Raw genomic sequence first — 24540 nt, 5'->3', positions numbered from 1 at the left:
GAGTGAGAGGTGGGGAGGGAATGAAGGGGGAGAAGGACAGGGGGAGTGAGGTGGGGAGAGAGAAAGCAGGGTGAGAGGTCTAGAAAGAGGGGAGAGAGTGGGAAAGGGTCAGAGGGAAAGAATGGGCAGAGAGAGAGAGAGGAACAAAAAGGGGGGAGAGTGACAGAGGGAGTGAGAGGGATGGATGAATGGTGAGAGGGTAATGGGAGGCGTAGAGAGAGGGGATTGGAATAGCAGAGAGGATGAAGGAAAGGCAGAGAGAGAGAGGCGAGCGAGACTGTGGAAGGAGTAAATGGTGGGGAGAGTGAAGGAGTGACAGGAGTAGGAGATGGGGTTAGGGAGAGTAGGAGGGGAAGGTGGAATAAATATTTCAAGGAAGGGCGAGTGAATGGGATGTCAAAGGAGGGGTATGCAGGAGGCATCGAGGAGGAATGGGTGAGTGAGAGGGGCAGTGAGTAAGGAGGGGTGTGACGAGGTTGGCATGGAGGGATGTGTGAGATGGGTAGTGAGGAGGTGGGGTGGTTAGCTGTACATTGCGGAGGATGTGTGACCGAGTTGGGCGACGAGGAAAGACGGGCGAGTGAGAATGACATCAATGACTGAGCAGTGAGGGAGATGGGATTGGGGCAGAAGGAGTGAAGGTGTGGGGTGCGGAGGGGTATGAGGGTGAGCACCAGGGGGGATGATGAGAAAGGATGGCGAGGTTGATGGGTGGTGAGTAGAGTGGGGCGAGTGTGGAGGGTGAGGCAGAGGCATGGAGAAGAGAGCAGGGTGAAGAGTGGTGGTGAGGAGGCTTCGATGAGTGAGGGAGGCCAGAATTATTGGATTAAATATTTATTCATCCACAACTGCAAGGATGTTCATCATGGCTGATCACAAGTCACTGAACAAATCCACCCTGAGATTGTGGTTCCCGGTCTTGATATTCCACAGTGGCGGTTTATACCACGCGCATTTCCCGGTCTCCAATCCCACATGGGGATTTTTCCACAAACAATTCTCAGTCTTTGGATATTATCACGCATCATTCTTGGTCTCCATATCCCACAGTGGCTGCTTTACGGCGAATGATTCCTACTCTCCCTTTCCCACACCGGGATTTCTACTGTGCACAGTTCCCAGTCTCCCTGTCGAACTGTTAATCTGTTGAGTTCCATTGACCTGCCCTCCATTCCCTCCCATCCTTGTACCTATCTAAGTTTCTCAAATAGATTTTGTTAAGACCTCAGACAGAGTCAGGAATCGAAGGTTAACCATGTTGTGACTCATGTTCTGAGCTGTGTATATTTCAATGCAGCAAGTATTGAAGGAAAGACGGATGAGCTTAGGTCATGGATAAACACGTGGAATTATGATATTGTCACCATTACTGACAATAGCTTGCCGAACACTGGCAGCTTGATTTTCTGGGGTTATGTTGTTTTTGACATGGCAGAGTGTGAGGGATTAAAGGGGCAGGGTGGCTTCACTACTCAGGGAAAATGTCATGGCAGTGTGCAGTAAGGACAGATCGGAGAACTCATCCAGTGAGGTCTTATGGATAGATTGGAGAAAGTAAAATTGTTTAAACATGTTAATGGGTCTGTCTTATAGACCACCCAAGAGTCTGAGGGATTTACAGGAACAAATTAGTAGACATTGCAGAAAATTGCAAGAAACATAATTTGTTATAATTTGAATTTAACCTTCCAAATATAGACGGGAACTCTCATGCTGTATATTGAGTAGATGTACTCATGTATTTGACAAATGTCTTCAGGAAAATTACGTTAATCAGTACATTGAAGTCCAAAAGACACAAGTGTGATACTTGATCTCCCATTAGGGACTGAGACAGGACACATGTAACAGAAGTCTGTGTAGGGAAATTCTTTGTATCGGTGATCATAATGTCATCAGATTCAAAGGAAGTGTGGACAACGATAGCTCTGCTCCATGGGTTGAGATTCTAAATTGGAGAAAGAACAATTTTGATGTTATCAGAAAGATTCTGACTAGTGTGAATTGGCTATATTCTAGCAAATGGGTACTTGGTAAGTGGGAGACCTTGAAAGATAAAATTTGTAGACTTCAATGTGCCTGTCCAAATAAAAGGTAAATATAAAAGTTTTTGAAGAGAAATTGAGGCCTTGGTATAGAAAAAAAAATAGGCGCATAACAGGTGTAGGCAGGTAAGAAAAAATTGAGGCACTTATGGAGTCGAGGAAATGCAAGATAACATTGAGGAAAGAATGGCTATCGGGTGGCATCAGGTTGTCCTAGCAGACAAGGTGAGGGATTATACCGATCTTTTAAAAGCAAAAGATTGCAGGGTGCACAATTGATCATCTGGATTATTAGAATGGTAATGTATGCATGGAGCAAAAAAAGATAGAGCAGTTCTTAAGTGGATTTTTGCTTCTGTGTTCACTCGGGAAAAGAATCTATAGAAGTGAGGCAAAGGAGAACTGAGACCATGGATATTATCCGGATTATGGATGAGTAAGTGTTTGGCATATTGGGCAAATTCGAGTGGATATATCCCCAGTGACTGAGAAGTTCAGCCGTCGGATCCCGATGGAGGCGAATGCAGAAATTACAGGGACATAGCCGATATGTTTATGTTATGCTCAAAGACAGGAGAGGTACCAGAGGATTGGAGGATAGCTAATTTTGATCCGCTGTTTAAAAAAGGCTCCAAAATTAAACCAGGAAATGATAGGCTGGTGCGCCTGATATCAGCCATGTGAAGGCATTGGAAGGACGGGATATAGGAGTATTTAAATAAACAGGACTGATTAGGGATACTGTATCCAACATGACTTTTTCGGTTCTAGACAATCTTACTGAGTTTTTTGAAGAAGGTACGAAGATTGTTATCAGGGAGGTTGATGAAGGAAAGGCACTGGATATTTTCTAAATGGGCATTTGACAAGGTCCTGCATAGGGTGTTGACCAATAAATTTTATTCTCTTGGTGTTGAGGGTGAGGTAGTAAATGGGAGTAGACATTGGCATGGAGGAGGAAGGCAAATAGTGGTAGCAGATGGTTGCCGCTCTGACTGGAGACCTGTGACTGGTGGAATTCCGCAGGGATCGGTGCTGATATCTGTTGTTGTTTGTCAACGATATCGATGATCTTGATGACAATTAGATTAACTGGATCAGCAAATTTGCAGATGACACCAAGGTTTGGGTGCGAGAAAGACTATCAGAGCTTGCAGAGGAATCTGCATCAGGTGGGAAATGGGCTGATAATGGCAGATGGGATTGAATGCAGGCCTGCGAGCTGTTGCACTTCGGTTGAGATCAACCAGGATGGGTCTCACACAGTGAACAGTAGGGACCTGAGGATTGGGATAGAACAAAAACGTCCAGGAACACAGGTCCACAATTCATTGAAAGTGGCTGCACACCTAGATAAGGTAGTAAAGAAATCTTTGGCACATTGGTCATAAATTAAAGTATTCAGTACAGGAGATTGCATGATTTAAGAGGGTTATGAGGCCTAATTTGAAGTATTGTGCGGGGAGGGTGGGAAGGAGAAGGTTAGTAGGTTCCAGGTGAAAAACCAGTAAGGGGAAAGATAAAGGGGTGGCGGAGGGGAGGCAGGGAGGTGACAGGCAGGAATAGGGGAGAAGACAATGGGTAGTAGAAGGAGGGGGAACCAAGAGGGAGGTGATAGGCAGCTGGGGGAGGGGGCAGAGTGAAACTGGGATAGAGGAAGGGAGGGGGAGGGAATTACTGGAAGTTGGAGAATTCTATGTTCATACCAAGGGGCTAGAGACTACCTAGACGGTATATGATGTGTTGCTCCTCCAACCTGAGTTTAGTAGAGGAGGCCATGTGTGGACATATCTGAATGGGGTGGGAAGCAGAGGTGAAGTGGGTGGCTACTGGGAGATCCTGTCTGTTGTGGTGGATGGAGCGGAGGTGCTCGACAAAGCTGCGTCGGGTTTCACTGATGTAGAGGAGGCCGCACCGGGAGCACCTCAGTCGACCTTCGAGATCCTAGGTAATGTCCTTTACATCGAGTCACTGGTTATATGGCTTTTTCCTGTAGCAGGAAGGGTTAAATACAATATTAAACTTTCTTCACGCTTGAATGACAGTGTTTTGTCGAGCCGGTTTGGATTTGATTTCAGCGGAACGGCCGCTCCCTGTTCTGAGGAATGTACAGGGACAGGCAGCTGCCTGCACGCAGACCCTGAGCACCAAGTCTCACAGAACAACAAGCCTCACCTTCCAAATCAGTCAATCATCTGCCCGCTTCCCCTTTCCATTCCAGTCCTGATGAAGGGACTCGGTCCGCAATGTCGACTGTTTACACCCATCCATAGAGCTGCCTGACCTGCTGAGTTCCTCCGGTGTTGTGTGTGTTACCATGGTTACGAGAGATCCGTGTGGGGCGGTGGGCGGGCTATTTGTAAAAAACGATACACAGTATCCACACTGTCGGCGTATTCTTCGGGAATTAAGGTGAGAATAATTCAGCTTCTGATATTTATTTCCGATCTTTATTTCCAAACAACCAGTTGTCTGTGCATTGGATCAACGATCAAGGAGACTTTTGTTCTCTTTAAGCCACTTCTGGCTGTGGTGCCTTTTGTGTTCCAATTGTTTCCTGCTTGCATGATTTACATTTTCCACAGGTTAGGTAAAGATTAACATCAGCTCCAGAACAATCGCCTCCTGTTTCAAAGCAAGGGTGCGAGAGCTGTACAGCAAACACCTGTTCCGTTTTCAGAGTTTCTTATTTCAGACGAATACATTTATTGTTCCTGTGTCGATTGTGATCAATCTGAACTCTTCTCGTCAATTGCCAGTGGAAGCAAAGTCTTTGATTCTGTCAAAGGCCGAGATTCTTGATAAACGTCGGGTTTGATGTATTACCGGAATAGACATGGGGAAATACGCAATGAAATTTTAGATCTGATCAGACATGATTTCATGATCTGCAGCAGCAGTTTTGAGGGGCGGTATGGTCCAGTTATGCGTGTTGCTATGTTGAATAGAAAAGCTCTGACAATTTAATTAGTGTAATTTAGTATAATGACTGCATGCGAAGTGAAGCACCTTCAATTACTCCAAAAGACTGAGGTTTGGTAAAATACTGAAAGGCTTTTATTCGCTGTACAATACGACCTCCACAGTGAGTGTCTGCCCCCGGACTGAGGGGGAGGGGCAAGGTGAACACCTTTATACAGGACTCTGTGGGAGGAGCCACAGGGACAGTCAGCAGAGGGGTGTGTCCAGACAGGTAACCGAGTTACAACATATATACATGGTTTACCACACGAAGGGAGATAGGATTTTATTTATGCAGTTGAACTGAAAGCAAACATTAATTATTTACGTCCAGCTTTGTGCGTTATTTATGCACCCCAGCTGTGTTAAAGGATCGAATTTATGACTAACTTGCTGAGCTGGACGTGCGGTGGGTATCAGACACGCTCCCCGTTCCCTGTTAATCCCGGTGCAGACTCCCTGGGGCTCTCGTGCTCCAGTTTCTGGCCCCGCCCCGCCCGCTGCCCGACATGCGCGCTCTCGCGGAGCTCGTTACCCTTGCGGTTCCGGACTCACGATGAGCCCGTTTGGGAAACTTTATGCGCCCGTCATCTGTCAGACAACTGACGTGCGAGTTACTTAGCTCCATTGGTGCCCAAAAATGTCAATTAATACGGCATCTTAGGCTGATCTAGCCGCGCAGGTTAAGCACACTAGTCCACTTCCATTGCTGCTCACTCGGGAAGTCAGACTGTGATTACCCGGTACCGCACCGAACGCCATCCGGTTACAGCATCAGATGCAAGTGGTGTCTCCTGTAGCAGGGTATAGGTTTTATCGGTTTCCCTGCAGGAAAAACGGTTAAAGCGACTTTGCTCATTCTCTAATGATAGTGAATTGTCGGATAAATTGGATTTAATTTCAGAAGAAAGGCCACTCCCGTGTGAGGAATGTGCGCGGACAGGCAGCTGCTGACACACGGACACCACTGAGTCTCACAGGATAACAGTCCGCACCTTTCTAATCAATCAGTCATCTGGCTCCTTCGCCCTTCCTTTCCAGAAATGTTGAAGTTTCAAATCTCTTACTAGCTCTCCTTTCAGTTAGTCCTGACGAAGGGTCTCGGCCCGAAACGTTGACTGTACCTCTTCCTAGAGATGCTGCCTGGCCTGCTGCGTTCACCAGGAACTTTGATGTGTGTGACTTGAATATCCAGCATCTGCAGATTTCCTCGTGTTTGCGTTTTACGTCGACTGTTTATTTCCCTCCACGGATGCTGCCAGGACTGCTGAGTTCTTCTTGCAATTTATGCATTGCCATCACTACGAAAAATCAGCGAGAGCCCGCGTGTGGGCGGAGTTAGTTGAAAGGAACGATTTGCTGGATGTTGATACAGCCATGAATATTGAAATCATTTCCACACTGTCAGAATATTTCTGGAGAATTAAGAAGAGAGCCCCGCGGAGCCCCCAGTGGCTGGAAGCCGGAGGGACAAGGCGTGGGCATTCTGTGACACTCCCGACCTCTACATCAACTCCATCCATCCGACTCTGACAAACTTTAACAATCAACAAATATAAATCCACTCAGTGATCAGCTGTCTGAGTGATCCCCTGACTCTGAGAGGAAGGGGTATCTATGATCCACATTGTCAGGGTGTTGAGTTTACCAGGATACAGAGACTGCAGGGACGAGAGGTCTTCTGTTGTCTAATACACCATGTGTAGACCCGGCTGGAAATTCTAGGTTACATTAATAAAACAGTTGTTCTTCTTCCAAAATACTGAATAGTGAGACACCTGCACTGATTAAACTAGTGAAACCAGATCAGCCTAGAAAATCCTCCACAAAAAACTTAGGTTTTTGTGACCCAACTCGAGACAAACAGCACACTACCTACTCAACCAGTAACATGGCACAACCAGGCGAATCCCATGATTGATTTTGTTGTCCCTCTGAAATCAAAATAAATGTCCATTTAGTGTCCCCCTACACCAGGACCTGATGTCACGTGTGCGGTACCTTACGTCGTACACACGCTGCCCAGCTCACGCTGAGACAGGTTAACAACTGAAGTACTAATCGCGTCACCCTACACCCACTGGCACTCTCAACAGAGCACTTACAAGCTGTGTTATTCCTATTGATGGGAAGAGATGTGAATCACTGATGACACCCAATAGCGGAGGCGGACCAGCCGAGGGGGTGTTAACCCCTCCCCGATCTGCTGGTCAAAGCAGAAAAAACCTCAAAGTAAATGTCCCGCTTTTTGATTCACAGGTGTCCCCCGCTTTTTGAACGTTCGCTTTATGAAACCTCACTATTATGAAAGACCTACATTAGTTACCTGATTTCGCTAACAGAAGGTGTTTTCACTGTTACAAAGAAAGGCAGCGTGCAATAAAAAGGCAGTGCATGCCCCGAGCAGCTGCTCTCCCCCCGGATTCGGAACTGCATTCTCGCCAGCATTGCTTAAACATGTGCCTGTGAGTAGCAGTTTGCAAGATGAGTTCTAAGGTATTGCAAAAGCCTAAAAGAGCTCATAAGGGTGTTACACTTAGCGTAAAACTAGACATAATTAAGTGTTTCAATCGTGGTGAGTGAAGTGAGGACAAAGTGAGTTTGGCTTGTGGAAGCTGAGGAAGATGATGTTGAAGAGGTTTTGGCATCCCATGACCAAGAACTGATAGATGAAGAGCTGATGCAATTGGAAGAGGAAAGGATAACAATCGAAACCAAATTCAGTAGCGAAAGTGAAGTCGTCCAGGAACTGAATGTGAAGCAACTGCGTGAGATTTTCGCTGCAATGATAAAGTACAACTTTAATTTTGAAAGGGTACGTCGGTTTAGGGCATACAGTATTTGCAAGATGGTTTGAGTGCTTACAAAGAACTGTATGATAGAAAAATGCGCGAGGCTCAGCAGTCAAGCAAGCCTTCCACAGCAGATGATGAACCTCGACCTTCGACATCGAGGCGGGCAGTCATCGGAGAAGATGAGCTGCCTGCCCTAATGGAAACAGACGACGATGAGATGACACCCCAGTGTCCCACCACCCCAACCCCCAGGCCGTGGACAGATACCGATTCACGGAGAATGCAGCGGTAGCCGGGAGGCACACAGCACATCTGTAAGAAAAAAGCTGAAATAAACAAGCAAATTAATTAGGTGCGGCCCGGCACGTAATTAATTAGCTTGTTTTTTTCGCCTTTTTTCTTAAAGATGTGCTGTGTGCCTCCCGGCCACCGCTGGACCGCTGCATTCTTCACGGATTGGTATCGGTTGGCAGCCCGGAGGGTGGGGGCAACTGCACCACCCAAACTCTGACGACTCAGTCTAACACACCATCATCAGTGTGCTCTGCGCTGTCTTCCTGATTCCCGTAAGTGATACTACACTGTACATACATTATTTCTACTTTATATAGGCTGTATATTTTTACGTGTTATTTGGTATGATTTGGCAGCTTCCTAGTTTAAAGGTTACTGGAGAGAGTGTTTTTGCCAATAGCGCTTGCATCAGGTTTTCACTACGGAGAACAGTGCCGGCAATGATTGTGGAAAAGTATTTCTACTTTATATAGGCTGTGTATTTATTGTATCATTCCTGCTCTTACTATATGTTACTGTTATTTTAGGTTTTATGTGTTATTTGGCATGATTTGGTAGGTTATTTTTGGGTCTACGAACGCTCACAAATTTTTCCCATATAAATAAATGGTAATTGCTTCTTCGCTTTACGACATTCCGGCTTATGAACCGTTTCATAGGAACGCTCTACCTTCGGATGGTGGGGGAAACCTGTATTTCCAATTCCCTCCGAGGGAAGTTGGGGCGTTTGTGAAGCATCTCCTGCGGCCGGAGTCTGATGTATCGCTGAGAGGTAGGAGGAGACCGCTCGGCCCGTCGGTTTGATGCCGGTTCCCCGGGGAGGGAGAGGGGGATTTTATTGAAAGGATGAAGATGGTGAGAGAGGGGGCGGACAGGATGTTTGTCCCGGTGGGGACAGGAGGGACTCATCTGTGGAAATGTCTGAGCCCACGGTGGTGGCGAGCAGAGGGATTCACCACATTGGGGGGCAAACACCGGCAGATTGTTGACTTGCAAGTGGGGCCAATTGCCTGGGGAAAGTGGAAAACGGATTGGTGTTGGGGAGCAAGGATGGACCAGCCCAAGGTCTTATTGAATAACAAGGCTGACAAGAAGGGCCAAGTGGCCTGCTGCTGTTCCTGTTGTCTATGTGTTTAAAAAGAATGAATAACAAGACCCTTTGTGGGCCTTCAGGATTTCCCAGTGGGTATTGTAGGGACCGGTGCTTGGAGCCCAGTTGTTCCTAAACTGTCGACAATTTGGCTGAGAGAGGAAATTCAACATTTCCAAGTCTGTTATCAGCACAAAGTGTATATTTATATGTTGTTAATGACGTAAAACCGATATTTTTATTGTGACTGACACAGAATTGTGTAATTTATGTTCTGTGTGTTATCTGAATGTACTTGCCTGTGATGCTGCTACAAGTCAGTGTTTCTCTGTCCCTGTACCTTCCCATACTTGTGCACTTGGCAATAAATTCAACAGGACCTGAGACAACTCAGTGAGATTTCAGTAGTAATGATCATCTTGGCACCTCGGTAGGTCGAATGTAAATGCAAGACCCTTAGCAGTGTTGATGATCGGAGGGATCTTAGAGTCCAAGTTCATCGCTTTCTGAAAACGACTGCACAGATTGATCGGGTGGTTAAGAAGGCAAACGGCGTGCTTAACTTTATTATTCAAGGGATTGAGTTCAAAAGTCGGGAAGTTGTGTTGCAGCTTTATTAAACTAGTTAGACCACATCTGGCATATCTCATACAGTTCTGGTCGCTCTATTCGAGGAAGGATGACGGGGCTTTGGAGAGGGTGCAGAAGAGGTTTACCTGGGTTAGAGGGCATGAGCTGTGATGAGAGGTTGGACAAACTTGAGTTGTTTTCTCCAGAGCGGCGCAGGCTGGTGTGAGATTATAAAGATTATGAGGGTCATAGATAGAGTCGACAGAGAATTTTTTTTACAATGGTAGAAATGTTTAACACCAGAGGCCATGCATTTAAGGTGAGAGGGGAAATTTTAAAAGAGATGTGTTGGTCAGGTGTTTCTAACACAGAGTGCTGGGTCGCTGGAATGTGCTGCGTGGGGTGGTGGTAGAGGCAGACACATTGGGGACTTTCTACAGACATTTTGATAGGCACATGAACGTGAGGAAAATCGAAGAATATGGACATTTTGTAAGCAGAAGGGGATTTGATTCTTTAACATTTTGATAGCAAATTTAATTGGTTGAGCACAACATTGAGGGCCAAAGGCCTGTTCCTGTGCTGTACTGGTTGATGTTCTATGTCTCTTGTCGAGAGGTTTCAGCGTGATGGAGGCAAAAGGAGTGAGTGGGAACAACATGTCAGCTGGAGCCCAATGTGGGAATAGTGAGATCACCACTTCTGTAGGAGAAACAGAAACACTGAGTGTGTAAAAATGGTGAGAGACTGAGGTACAGTGGGTGGGCGGGTGGGGAAGGAAGTCAGAAGTACTCATTGGTGTAAGGCTGAAAATGACTTTAACAATTATCTGAGCCTTGTTGAGATTGCACCTGGAATATGGAGTAAAATCCTGCTCTCCCCCCCCCCCCCCCCGCCCCCATACGAACATGGGTTATACAGACCAAAGAACAAACTGCCGGAGGAACTCAGTGGCTCGGGCAGCATCTGTGGAGGGAAATGGACCGTCAACATTTCGGGCCGAGACCCTCCCTCTGGACTGAGAGTGGACGGGAAATAATCAGAGAAAAGAGGTGAGGGGTGGGGATGGGGCAAGAGCTGGGGAGTGAGAGGTGGATCCAGGTGGATCCAGATTGAAATAGTGGCAGAGGTCAACAGATGTTTGCAGACCTAAGGGATCGAAGAAATGAAGATTGGGACGGAACATGGAGCAGCTGTCATCTTGTTAATGGTTGGAGGGGCTGAATGGCCACCTCCTGCTGTTTCTCACTTGATGTTTCAGTGTTCCTGTCCAGTGAGCCCGGGGGAATGTAAATAGATATTAGTGTTTGTAAAGATAGAAGTGGTTTGAATGCACAGTTCCTTTTTGGGTCTGAATTGTCTGTTGCCCAGTAATGGGAATCGAAACCCTATCTCTGTGACCCAGGAGGTGCAGGGATGGGACAGGGTAGATGCAGAGAGAAAAATTAAAAATGTAGCTGGTGTAAATTTGAAATGTGGAAATTGTGGCGGGTGGATCGGGCAGCATGTGAGGAGCGAGGAGCAGAGTCACTGGTTTAAATGAGAAACCCTGCACCCATCACATGACCCTGTTCCCCGCTCCATTTTTACTACAGATCAGCAGCATCCGCAGGATTGTTTCTGAGGCCCTGACCCCGCTCTATGACGTACAATCACATTGCACATGCTCAGTCCCTGGATGGGCAGTGATTTTTTTTTTTGTGTGGATGGATGCAGCGGATCGTTTGTGGGGTTGGGATCAGGAGAGCGACATCGCCCCCCTGGGGCGGGGAGCCGGGAGAGAGATCATTCTCTGCGGGGTGAGACCAATGAGGTCCCATTGGTGAGAATCAAGTTCAGTCCCGAGCGATGTCCGGCAGTGATTCCCATTATTTCCCTGAACAGTTGGCCTTCGCTTCCACCCCCACAATTCCTGGACGGAACCTGCCGGGTGAGTCCGCGTTGTTGAACCTGAATGCCGCTCAGCTCCTGGTGCTGTGGTCCTAGGAGCAGGATGAGGTGGTGAGGCCGGGACTGAACCCATCCATTGAGATGTATCCTGGGAACTTTATCTCCATCACCTGGCCCGGTAGCGGATCCAAACTTCACCTGGATTGATACCTGGGTTCGATAATCGTTTCCATGTATCTGGGTTCTGAAAAGAATTTCTACTCTTCACTTAACTCTCCCTGCAGAAGATCCAACCCGGCAACCCAGGCTGTCTAATAATTTCCACACCATTAAAATGGGGAATCTGTTAGTTATTGTCATGTATAGAGGTTCAGTGAAAATTTTGTCTTGTGTGCCATCCACATACATCAATTCATTAAATGGTACTTTGAGGCGATAGAAGGTAAAACAATAACAGTGTTACAAAGCATTATGGTTCCAGAGAAAGTGTAAGGTCACCTCGAGTTACATGGTGAAGTCAGGTGTCCATCTTATCACACCAGGGACATTCAGTTTGCTTATAACAGTGAATGGAAACCGTTGTTGAGCCTGGTGGTACATGGCTTCAGGTTTTTTAGAGCTTCTCCCTGATGAGGAATGGGTGAGAAGTGAGAATGTCCCAGGTTGTGGGGATCTTTGAGTACACAGCTTGATTAACTGAGTCAGTGGGAAGTGTAGATTGAGTTCATGGAGGGGAGGTTGGTCTCTATGATGTGCTCAGTCATGGGCAGAGCAGTAGCCAGACGAAGGTGTGAAGTATCTGGATGGGATACTTTCCATGGTGCGTTTATAACATTTGGTTAGGGGAGAAGTGTATATGCCAAATTTCATGTTGTTCTATCTTGATCTTTTATACAGTAGTATCTGCTATTAATTCAGTACCTGTGTATTGCTGGAGGACCAACAGTGATGGTCTTGATCCCTACTCCCACCTAGTTCCATCTCCTCATTCCCCTGCCCATCTTGTTCAACCTTTGTCTAGCCTGTACCTCACCACCTCAATGATAAATATCAGCCGTCTTGTTCAACCTCTGTACAGTCTCCATCCCACTACCTCAATGATATACATCAACCATCTTGTTCAATCTCTGACCAGCCTGTATCCCACCACCTCAATGATATATATCAACCATCTTGTTCAACCTCTGTCCAGTTTCCATCCCACCACCTCAATGATATATATCAACCATCTTATTCAACTTCTGTCCAGTCTGTATCCCACAACTTCAATGATACAGTGGCATCCAAAAGTTTGGGCACTCTGGTCAAAATTTCTGTTGCTGTGAATAGTTAAGTGAGTAGGAGATGAACTGATCTCCAAAAGTCATAAAGTTAAAAATGAAACATTCTTTTCACCATTTAAAGCAAGATTAGTGTATTATTTTTGTTTTGTACAATTTTATAGTGGGGGGAAAAAGGAAAGGAGCACCATGCAAATGTCTGGGCACCCCAAGAGATGTTAGCTGTCATAACTTTTACCATGGTCTCAGACCTTAATTAGCTTGTTAGGGCTATGGCTAGTTCACAGACATTTGGCCAGGTGATGCAAATTTCAAAGCTTTATAAGTAACTTGGCACATGAAGCCTTGTCCAAACAATCAGCAGCTATGGGCTCTTCTAAGCAGTAGCTGCCTAGCACTCTGAAAATTCAAACAAAAGATGCCCACAAGGCAGGAGAACGCTATAAAAAGATAGCAAAGCATTTTCAGGTAGCCGTTTCCTCAGTTCATAATGTAATTAAGAAATGGCAGTTAACAGGAATGGTGGAGGTCAAGTTGAGGTCTGGAAGACCAAGAAAACCTTCCAAGAGAACTGCTCGTAGGATTGCTAGAAAGGGAAATCAAAACCCCAGTTTAACTGCAAAAGACTTTCAGGAAGATTTAGCAGACTCTGGAGTGGTGGTGCACTGTTCTACTGTGCAGCAACACCTGCACAAATATAACCTTCATGGAAGAGTCATCACCACAAAATTCAGCATCAGAAGTTTGTGAAGGAATATCTAAACAAGCCTGATGCATTTTGGAAACAAGTCCTGTGGACTGATGAAGTTAAAATAGAACTTTCTGGCCGCAATGAGCAAAGGCATGTTTGGAGAAAAAAGGGTGCAGAATTGCATGAAAAGAACATCTCTCCAACTGTTAAGCATGGGTGTGTATTGGTCATGCTTTGGGCTTGTGCTGCAGCCAGTAGCATGGAGAACATTTCACTGGTAGAGGGAAGAATGAACTCAATTAAATACCAGCAAATTCTGGAAGCAAACATCACACCGTTTGTAATAAAGTTGAAGATGAAAAGAAGATGGCTTCTACAACAGGATGATGATCCTAAACACACCTCAAAACCCACAATGGACTACCTCAGGAGGCGCAAGCTGAAGGTTTTGCCATGGCCCTCGCAGTCCCCCGACCTAAACATCATCGAAAGTCTATGGATAGACCTCAAAAGAGCAGTGCATGCAAGACGGCCCAAGAATGTCACAGAGCTAGAAACCTTTTGCAAGGAAGAATGGGCAAAAATCCCCCAAACAAGAATTGAAAGACCCTTAGCTGGCTACATAAAGTGTTTACAAGCTGTGATATTTGCCAAAGAAGGTTTTACTAAGCACTGACTATGCAGGGTGCCCAAACTTTTGCTTCGGCCTCTTTTCCTTTTTCGTTATTTTGAAACTGTAAAAGAAGGAAATTTTAAAAAGTTTTCTTGCTTAAAATATTAAAGGAATGTGTCATCTTTAACTTCATGCTCTTTGGAAGTCAGGTCATCGTTTACTCGCGTAGCTATTCACAGTATCAGAAATTTTGACCAGGGGTGCCCAAACTTTTGCATGCCACTGTAAATTCTGTATTCTCAAGCTTTCACTTTTGTAGGATTCCCACTTACCAAATTTACGTTTGCATGAAAATAACCAGGTCCTATCAAAATTAGACATTTTCCAATTTAGTTTCTCAACCGGAAGACCAGACCTATCCTTTTCCTTAATTACCTTGAAATAAATGGCACCACAATCACAAGATGCAAAGTTTTGAAACCCAAACTTCTGCACTTGCCCAGGATCATTCTATAATGGCAGGTATAGTCGCTCTATGGACTCTCTATTGAGTCCAGTTCATTGGCTAGATTTAAGAGGGAGTTAGATGTGGCCCTTGTGGCCAAAGGGATCAGGGGGGTATGGAGAGAAGGCGGGTACAGGGTTCTGAATTGGATGATCAACCATGATCATACTGAATGGCGGTGCAAGCTCGAAGGGCCGAATGGCCTACTCCTGCACCTATTTTCTATGTTTCTCACACTCACTAGATGGGATTCTGTGTGCTGATGAAGGAAACTTTCCTAAACCCATATGACAAATTTTTAGCAACGCACACAAAGTGCCGGAGGAACTCAGTAGGCGAGGCTGCATCTATGGAAAAGAGTAGACAGCTGATGATTCGGGCCAAGACCTTTCATCGAAACTGACGAGTTGATTGTTTACTCTTTTCCACAGGTGCTGCCTGGCCTGCTGAGCTCCTCCTACATTTTGACCGTGTTGATTTGTATTTCCAGTATTTTCAGGTTTTCCCTTTGCTTTTGACATGTTTTTCCTCATCCATCCCTGTAATGATATACAGGTCCCAGTGAATTTGTGGTAAGTTAAAATTACCTGCTACCACAAACTTATGATTCTTGTAACAGTCCCTCTAAATCCTGTGGACTGTTTGGTGGTATATAATATATTCCCATATTTTCCTATTCCTCATTTCTACTCATGAAGCCTCACTAAACAAACTCTCCAGTCTGTCCTGACTGAGCACTGCGTGACATTTCCCTAACTAGTAACGCTACCCCCTGTGCCCCCAATCACTTCTGCTCTATCACCTCAAAAACTACGGAAGACCGGAACCTTGAGCTTCCAGTCCTGCCCGTCCTGCAAACAAGGCTCACTAATTTTTACATTGTCATGATTTCCAGTACTGATTCAGGTCGTAGGCTCATCCACCCTTCCTACAATACTCCCTGCATTGAAATATGGGCAGCCCCGAACAGTAATCACACCATGCTCAGCTGCTTGATGGCTGATTTTGTCTGCAGGCTTTACAACATCTTTCTCCACAGCTGCTCCAGTACTTGTTCTTGTGCACGGTTCACAATACTCTGCAACTCTAGTTTAAACCACACCGTGCAACAATAGCAAACCATCCCGTTAAGATATTAGTCACCCTCCATTTCATGTCAAACAGCGGTCAAAATAACCAGCAGCATTAGGAACGGCGAGGTTGTTAGTTTCAAACCCCGCTGTCTTTCTGTTCGCTTTTAATGATCTTCATTAAAGCATTAATTTTGCTGATGGGACGATCACTCCAGATTTCATTTATCTTAAAATGTAGCAGAGTGTCCTGTCAGATTTGATGGAGATTTTCAGCATGAAGCTGAATAAACATCGCTGAAGTGCGCTTCTTATTCAAGTGAAGGGGAAAATGTAGTTGAGGATCTGCTTCAGCGACAGGAATATGTTGATGGCCCATTATGCTTTCATTTCAAGGCAAATTAAAGCTGACCATCGCTGTGTGCTTTTCTCTTACCCAGTGTTCTGATGCTGTAACTGGACAGTGTCCCACTTCTGAACTAGGCTACGTGAAATAATCCTAATTCTGGGTCATGATTTGTACGCCGTGACTGGTATCAAGCCACACACAAGAAATACCTGAATCAAGGGTGTTTACAGTGGAGATGCTGGCAGTGTTGGCTGCGTTGCAATGGGTGCAGAAAGCCAGACAAGCCAAAGCATTGATATGTTCAGATTCATCCTCAGTTCTAGCAAGTTTTAAGGTCTTTTCACACAAACAGTCGGCAAGATGTACTTTATGAAGTCCTTCAGTTAGTTACAAGAATTGCAAATCAGGGAGGTCAGGTAAAATTTCTATGGGTTCCAGCACATGTAGGGGTGAAGGGGAATGAGAGGGTGGATGAGTTGGCAAAGAGGGCGTTAAAGAAAGAAAATGTGGTAATGCACATTAGTATCAGTAAAGCAGAGGTTAAGTGTGTAATCTGGGAAAAAGTCAACAGAATGTGGCAAGAAAGATGGGACAGGGAGGGGAAAGGGAGGCATTTATATCAAATACAAAAGAGTGTTGCAGTTACTAGGGTAGGTAATAGAAACAGAAGAGAGGAAATTGTGTGGACTAGGTTAAGGCTGGGGCATTGTGCATGAAACAAAACATTGAAAATGATAGGGAAACACCAGACAGGATTGTGTGAGGAATGTCAGGAAGAGGAGTCAGTAGAACATGTAGTTCTGAGTTGCAGGAAGTATGGGATACAGAGAGAGATGATGAGAAGTAAATTAAGGGAGTTGGGGATGCAGGAATTCACATTAAAAGGGTTGCTGGGCATGGGTGAGAGAGCACAAGTCCGGGTATTTTTAGCGTTTTTAAGGGGTACAGGGTTTTTTTTATAGAATATGACGAATAAACAGGAATAGGATACTAGGATGGTCAAAGATGGGAGGGTGAAGTGTAGGTTTGTGTGTGTGTGTATATATATATATATAAAATATGTGTGTGTGTGATTGGGTGAAGGGATTTAGAATGTATGTCTAGTGCATATTCTGGAGCAGTGGGCGGCGGTAATGCACCATTAAGCTGGATGCCAACCGCCGTAAAACAAGATACAGACAGACAGACCTGAATCAAGCCTGGAACTAGTCAGCGAGTGGGCATGTGCAGAGTGGGGGACGTGGGGGAAATACTGAAAGGAGTGGCAGAGGCTGTCTCAACCTCGTTTTGTCTGGTTGAAGGCATTTCGCGGCTCTATGCCTTTGCAGATTTTGCAAGTTACTTCCGTGATATCCTATTATGACCCATGGAAAGATGTTCTTTGTTTAACAAATTTCTAGCTGTGAATTTGATCTCAGCACTACTTTGTGAGCTCCGCCCCGATACTGCTTGTTGATAGAATGAAATCCGATACAGGCTTCCCCCGCCGTCAGAAGGTACAGCGTTCCTATGAAACGGTTTGTAAGTCGGAATGTCGTAAAGCGAAGAAGAAATTACACTGTAAAACCTTTCACAGAACAAAAGGATCCTTGTCCTCTGAACTCGGAACAAAATTCTTATCCTAATGAATCGTAATCTAAGAAATTGATATCAACATTGGTCTGTCAGCTCCTCCCTGTTATTGCCAGGAGATGCAAGAAGTCATCTTAAATGTTTCTAGGATCAAAATGACCCTCGACCTCTGAACGGGGAAAAATATTTTGATTGTTTTCTGAAAACCACTTATTGTAATACTTCTAGTTACAGGGACCTTGATATGTAAAAATATTCTTAACCGCCATCGAGGAAGTGGTTCGCTCCGATCCCATCAACCTCTGGTTCCCTTGTTCAACTACTTCTATTGTGAATAAACTCTTCTCGGACTTCAAGCCAGGTACAGACATCAATTACAATGGATGTTTACATGACAAACTCTGCTGTCTTCTTGTCATCGAAACGTCAGTTATAATCGAAGCTGTACCCGCTTGAAGCCCGAGATGAGTTTATTTATCATACACGCCTCTGTGATCCCCTTGTCCATTCTTTCCCTCCAGACTAATCTCCCTCCCGGCATTTATTTCTGCTGGCACCCTAAGTGCTACAGCTGCCCATTCACCGCCCCCTCACCTCCACTCTAGGCCGCAAACAGTCCTTCCATGTGAGGCAACAATGCAACTCCTCCCACTCCCACACTGTCCGCTCTCCCCACCCACAGTGTTGTTCCCTTCCACCCTCCCACACCATCACTCTTTCGACTGATTTCCTACTTGAAGCAATAGGAGACTGCTTTTGCTTAATTAATTGGTCCCTTGTCCTTAATCACTTTTTAGTATTGGTGATTTCAAGAGAAGGAATCATGGTCTCTTTTTAACTGCAGTTATATTTATATCACATTTAGTGATAATTGTAATTCCTTCAAAAATTTGTTATCAAACTTCCCATCAGGCTCTTTGCTCTTTTCATAAGGATGTGCACTTGATCGATAGGATAATTTTGACTTTGTGGCCATTGAAGATCAGGCTTATTTTCTGCTGCTTCCAAGTACAACTTTCCCCAATGAAAAATAAGATGAGAAAGCCTGGTGAAACTTATTATTATAAAACATGGGGCAGTTATCTCTGGAAGAATTCTTTTTGTCTGGGACTGAGGAAAGCAAGTGCGGATAATTGACCCGCTCGATACAGAGATTTAACCATTGAGTGGCAAACTGCAAATTCAATATGAACTGCGGATCTGAATTATCAACACTTGAGAGAAACTCAGCTTGTGAACAGAAGAACGGCAAAGATATACCAGAAATCTGTGAAGTGAGTCTATTATTCTTTCCCTACATGATAAGCCTCACCCTATCCTTTGTTTCTTTGTAGTGCCTTGTGCTAACACATTCTGTAAAGGTTGTTGATCTGTAATCTGTAACTGATAAGCACGCATGGTGGAAACCCAGATCTGCCTGAATGCGCATTTCAACCATATCAGCTCAGTTAATATGTGTTTCTTAGGTCTCGGGTTATCCCTTCACTCCCGAGAGTTTTCCTCAGACACCTCTATATGTGATGAGTGGAAACTCCACCTCCCCTGTGTGTTACAATTCACTGGATCCAGTAAGGTCCATTATTTTAGATTATATTCGTACTCTTTAATGTTTCATTGAAAATTGGCGTGTGTCCTACCCCTCAAACACGGTTTCAATTCAGATTTCGTTGTTTTCTCCCCTATGTCTTTTCTGACTTTCAGCTACATTTTGAGGCTGAGGTTTGTTCCAACTACCTCTGCATGGAACGTAGCAGAGTACAGGCCCGTTGACCCATGGTATTGTGCCGAACTCATTCTCTAGTGTCAATCTAACTCATCTGTCCCACATGGCCCTCCAATTATCCTTCATCCGTGTGTCTATTTAGGAGTTTCGTAAATGTGTTTGATGTATCTACTTTCTATGCAGTTATGCCACTTTGTGGGGAAAACCTACCCCTGATATTGCCCGTATTCTTCCTCCCAATCAATTTAAATGCATGCTCTCTCATAATAGCATAATAGCTCTCTCAGAAAAAAGAAACTCGCTATCCACCCTATCTAACCTTCTTGTTATTTTCTGCACTTCTATCATGTCTCCTCTTGTCTTCATTCGATCCAAAGGCAAAAGTTGTAGCTCGCTCAAACTTTCCTCCTAACATATTTTCTCGACACCGTGTAGCATCCTGATAAATCTCCTCTGCACTCTTTCTAAAGCTTCTACATCCTTCCTATACTGAAGCGAGCAGAACTCAATGCAATATCCCAATGGACATTAGAGATGCAAAATTACCTGGCGGCTCATGAACCAAATCCCCAACTAACAAGGCCAACACACCGTGCACCGTCCTATCCGCCATCAGCTTGAAAAACTTAAGGGACTGAAAAGCTTCACCTTACATCAAGCACACTGACCATCTGTACACTGTCAGATGCAAGGAACACTTCTTGCTGTTAATATGCTTAATGATTTTTCCAAAAACTTTTCAGAAATAAAACATTCTGTTTCCCAGTCTGCCCTTGTAACTACTGTACCTTTCTGCACTCCAGCAGGGTCTCCTCTGCTTTCCACTCTGTGAACCTGCTCCATGCGGGCTTCTAGTTTCATGAACAAACGTTTGATATCCTCTTCAGTAATATGGGAACATACTAGGCCTGAACTCATTGTGTAACGTTTGAATGCTTCCCACCTGTTGGGTAAACACCTGCGTGAATGTTGTTCCACATTAGCCCAGTTTATAAGAGAGTTGCAATCACCCTCTTTGCAATTGAGGCTGTTAATTACTTAAATCCTGAATCAATTCCACAACTCAATTGAAACTTGGCGTTATCACCACTGCATCAAAAAGCTGTCCACTGAGACATCAAACAGGAGGAAATCTGCAGATGCTGGAATTTCAAGCAACACGCACAAAAATTGCTGGTGAATGCAGCAGGCCAGGCAGCATCTGTAGGAAGAGGTACAGTCGACGTTTTGGGCCGAGACCCTTCATCAGGACTAACTGAAAGAAGAGATAGTAAGAGATTTGAAAGTTGGAGGGGGAGGAGGAGATCCGAAATGATAGGAGAAGACAGGAGGGGGAGGGATGAAGCCTCAAGCTGGAAAGTTGATTGGCAAAAAGGATATGAGGGGATCATGGGACAAGAGACCTAAGGAGAAAGGAAGGGGGAGGGGGGATGGGCAAGGAGTACAGTGAGAGGGATAGAGGGAGAAAAAGGAGAGAGAGAAAATATATAATAAATAAATAACGGACGGGGTACGAGGGGGAGGTGGGGCATTAACAGAAGTTAGAGAAGTCAATGTTCATGCCATCAGGTTGGAGGCTGCCCAGACGGAATATAAGGTGTTGTTCCTCCAACCTGAGTGTGGCTTCATCTTGACAGTAGAGGAGGCACTTCACCTGTGAATCGGCTGGGGTGATATACTGCGTCCGGCGCTCCCAATGCGGCCTTCTATATATTGGTGAAACCCGACACAGGCTGGGAGACCATTTCGCTGAACACCTACGCTCTGTCCGCCAGAGAAAGCAGGATCTCCCAGTGGCCACACGTTTTACTTCCACATCCCATTCCCATTCTGATATGTCTATCCACGGCCTCCTCTCAATTTTTGTGTGTGTTCACTGAGACTTCATATGTCTGCCCTGAGACATCACCAACACCAGGTCAGACACCACCTTGATATGGTGGGAGCAAATACATACTGGCTCAGGAAATTTACACTGGACACGCGTTAAAACGACTCTGAAACAAAGGGGGGAGAAGATGGCGGTGCGATGGCAACGTGCGCAGCCACTTCGGTGATGATGTCTGTTATCTATCAAGTAGGGGACCGTGCACAATTCTGATTTGATGGAGCCAAACGTGAGAGCACAGTGGAGCATCTGGAAAACTCCTGAAATGCCACTTCGCTGCCGCTGCTACTGCATGGTAACCGGAATCCTCGGCTTTGCTTGTTTCAGTGGCTGGGGCAAGGTCTAAGGCGCTCGGGAGGCTGTTCGGAAGCTCGGAATTTTCGGACGGATGGACTGGGTCGGCTGTGGTCGGCTGCTTTCAAGGTATTGGCAAGTTGACGGCGCCTGGAGGTTTATGGCAGGGAGTTTCTCCCTTTTGCCGCCTGCTATCGGGGAGTCGGGCGTCGATCGACTTGGGACTTTAAGACTTTTTTCTTACTGTGCCAATGGTCTGTTCTTTATCAAATTATGGTGTTGCTTTGCACTGCTGTAACTATATGTTATAATTATGTGGTTCTGTCAGTGTTAGTCTTTGGTTTGTCCTGTTTTCTGTGATATCACTCCGGAGAAACATTATATCATTTCCTAATGCATGTATGCATTTCTAAATGACAATAAAAGAGAACTGAGTGTTCTCATAATCTAATCTAATCTAAAACAGTCATAGAACACGACTCCTGTTACTCAGGGGCAAATTAAATCCCCTGCACCACTGTGTGACGACAGCACCCAGGGCTCTCTCAGTCTCCTGAAATCGATGGAAACACATACGTTTTCCCACTATCTCAATAGTGCCCCAGGATTAGTCTCAGTAAGGGACACTAGTAAATCCATCAGATTGGGACACCAGCAGGAGTAGGCCATCCGGCCCATTGAGCCTGCCCCGCCATTCAATAAGATCATGGCTGATCTGTCCATAAGCTCAGCTCCATCCACCTGCCTTTTCCTCATATCCCTTACTATGCAAAAACCTATCTAACTGTGTGTTAAATATATTTAGTGAAGAAGCGTAAACTGCTTCCCTGGGCAGTGAATTCCACAGATTCACCACTCTCTGGGGAAAAAAACAGTTTCTCCTCATCTGCACCCTAAATCTTCTCCCCTGAATCTTGAGGCAATGTCCCCTTGTTCTAGTCTCACCGACCAATGGAAACAACTTTTATCTTATCTATCCCTTTCAAAATCTTGTATATTTCTATAGGATCCCATCTCATTCTTCTAATTTCCAGAGAGTATAGTCCCGGGCGACTCAATCTCTCCTCATAGGTTAACCCCTTAATCTCTGGAATTAACCTGGTGAACCTCTTCTGCACTGCTTCCAAAGCCAGTATATCCTTCCTCAAGTATAGGGACCAGTGCAGCATGACCTCCCTGCTCTTGAATTCAATCCCTCTAGCAATGAAGGCCAACATTTTGTTTGTCTTCTTAATAACTTGTTGTACGTGCAAGCCAATTTTTTATGATTCATGAACAAGCACTCCCAAGTCCCTCTGCACAACAGCATGCTGCAATCTTTCACCATTTAAATAATAATCTGCTCTTCTATTATTCCTTCCAAAGTGGATGACCTTGCATTTACCAACGTTGTATTCCATCTGCCAGACCTTGGCCTCTTAGGTAGGTACATGGAGCTTACAAAAATAGAGGGCTATATGCTGGGGAAATTCTAGGCTGTTTCTGGGGTAGTCTACATAGTCAGCACAACATTGTAGGCCAAAGTACCTGTGATGTGCTGTAGCTTTCTAGGTACTGTGTTCAGATTGTCGATGATACTTGGGACGTATCATTTTAACCATTGAACTTTTAAGTTGAACAATTCAACTCATTTTTGTCCCTTTGGTGGATTTAAAATCTGGAAGAAAATGTTGAGCTTGAATGGGTAAAGCACAGTGGAGGCAGACAGATTAGTTGGCTTTGCTCCTGCCATGTACTTGGAGATGTAAGTTGCCATTTTGTGAAACTGTTTTATTTCCTCCATTTTCTGAGATGAAGTTGCTTTGCTTTCTGTGTTTTAAAATAGGTGCAATGATGTTTCAGGTCACCTAGTAAACTAGAGTTCCTTTCCAAAGAAGTTATTTGTGAGGTGTTCTTTGACATAAGAAAACATGAGGTTTTGTGAATGTTGGGGTTGGTGCCTGCCTGATGTGATTTGAGCTGATTACTGAAGAGAACACATTACGGTTCTCTTCCTAGTTATCCTCCTGCTCTTGATGAATGTAAAGAATGCCTTAGGATTCCCCTTAATCCAGCTTTCCAAGAATTTTTCATGAGCCTCTTGGCTTTCATAGTTCCTTTTCTCAGTTCTTTTCTGGCATCTTCATACTCCTCATGTGTTTTTTTTATCCTAACTTCTGAAGCTTTACATACATTTCCTTTTCCTTCTGACCAAATTTATCACCTCCCTGGCCACCTAACATTTTCTAGTCTTTCAATCCCTGTTCTTTTGCTTAACAGGAACTTTTGAAAAATATCAAAATTTGTATTATCCACACAGCAATTCCCCAAGAATAGCACAACAGCATTTTGACGTCATTTCAAACGGCCATGCTTATTTTCCTCACAACCGTGAGCAGCATTTCTGCTGAAATGAAATGAAACCACTTTGACAAATTACTCTCATTCGGGTGTGAACAAAGTAACTTTAATATTGCAATTAACAATTCTGCTGCAGGATGGAGCGATAGAACCTTTAATGTGATATAAAGAACATGCCTCCGGTCTCAAACCCGTAACATTATGAGTTACATTTGCTGCCCGGTTTGCTGTGAGTTTATAATATTTTGTTTTTTACCTCCGCTCTCATCACCTGCAGTTGTTTTATTGTTTTTTTTTTGTTCATGACTCCTTTAAATAAATCAGTCCGTGCCATTCCAAAATGCGACATTCTTTAATATGAATAACATTACCCTATGGTATGGAACCATGGGAGAATACGACCAATCAGGTGCGAAAGTGGAAATGTGTGCATGGAGTGGGAGAGATAGCAGAGGTACTTAATGAATACTTTGCTTCTGAATTCACCAGGGAGAAAGACCAAGGCAATTGTGGGGATGACTTACAGTGGACTGAAGCGCATGGGCATATAGAGATTAAGAAAGAGGCTGT

General features: G+C 44.8%; 1 protein-coding gene across 10 annotated transcripts in view; it reads left to right on the top strand.

Moving 5' to 3' along the window:
• The window catches only part of LOC140208222 (NACHT, LRR and PYD domains-containing protein 3-like), a 96675-nt gene that overhangs the window by 23450 nt on the left and 48685 nt on the right, over nucleotides 1-24540 (top strand). For 6 of the 10 annotated variants that reach the window (XR_011888699.1, XM_072276738.1, XM_072276736.1 and 3 more), the window contains exon 3: nucleotides 21530-21759. The exons of 2 other annotated variants lie outside the window; for them this stretch is intronic. Coding sequence is in view for 3 of the 8 variants with exons in the window: in XM_072276738.1 (XP_072132839.1) it covers nucleotides 21725-21759 (35 nt within the window). In the remaining 5 variants the exon portion in view is untranslated. Of the gene's footprint in view, nucleotides 1-21526; nucleotides 21760-24540 lie in introns of all 10 variants that reach the window. 2 more of the 10 variants (XM_072276732.1, XM_072276731.1) reach the window with 2 other exon arrangements.

This window comes from Mobula birostris, chromosome 13, assembly GCF_030028105.1.
Source record: "Mobula birostris isolate sMobBir1 chromosome 13, sMobBir1.hap1, whole genome shotgun sequence".
Taxonomy (NCBI): domain Eukaryota; kingdom Metazoa; phylum Chordata; class Chondrichthyes; order Myliobatiformes; family Myliobatidae; genus Mobula; species Mobula birostris.
Note: the sequence above shows the minus strand (reverse complement) of the source record. Positions and strands in the feature narration are given on the sequence as shown.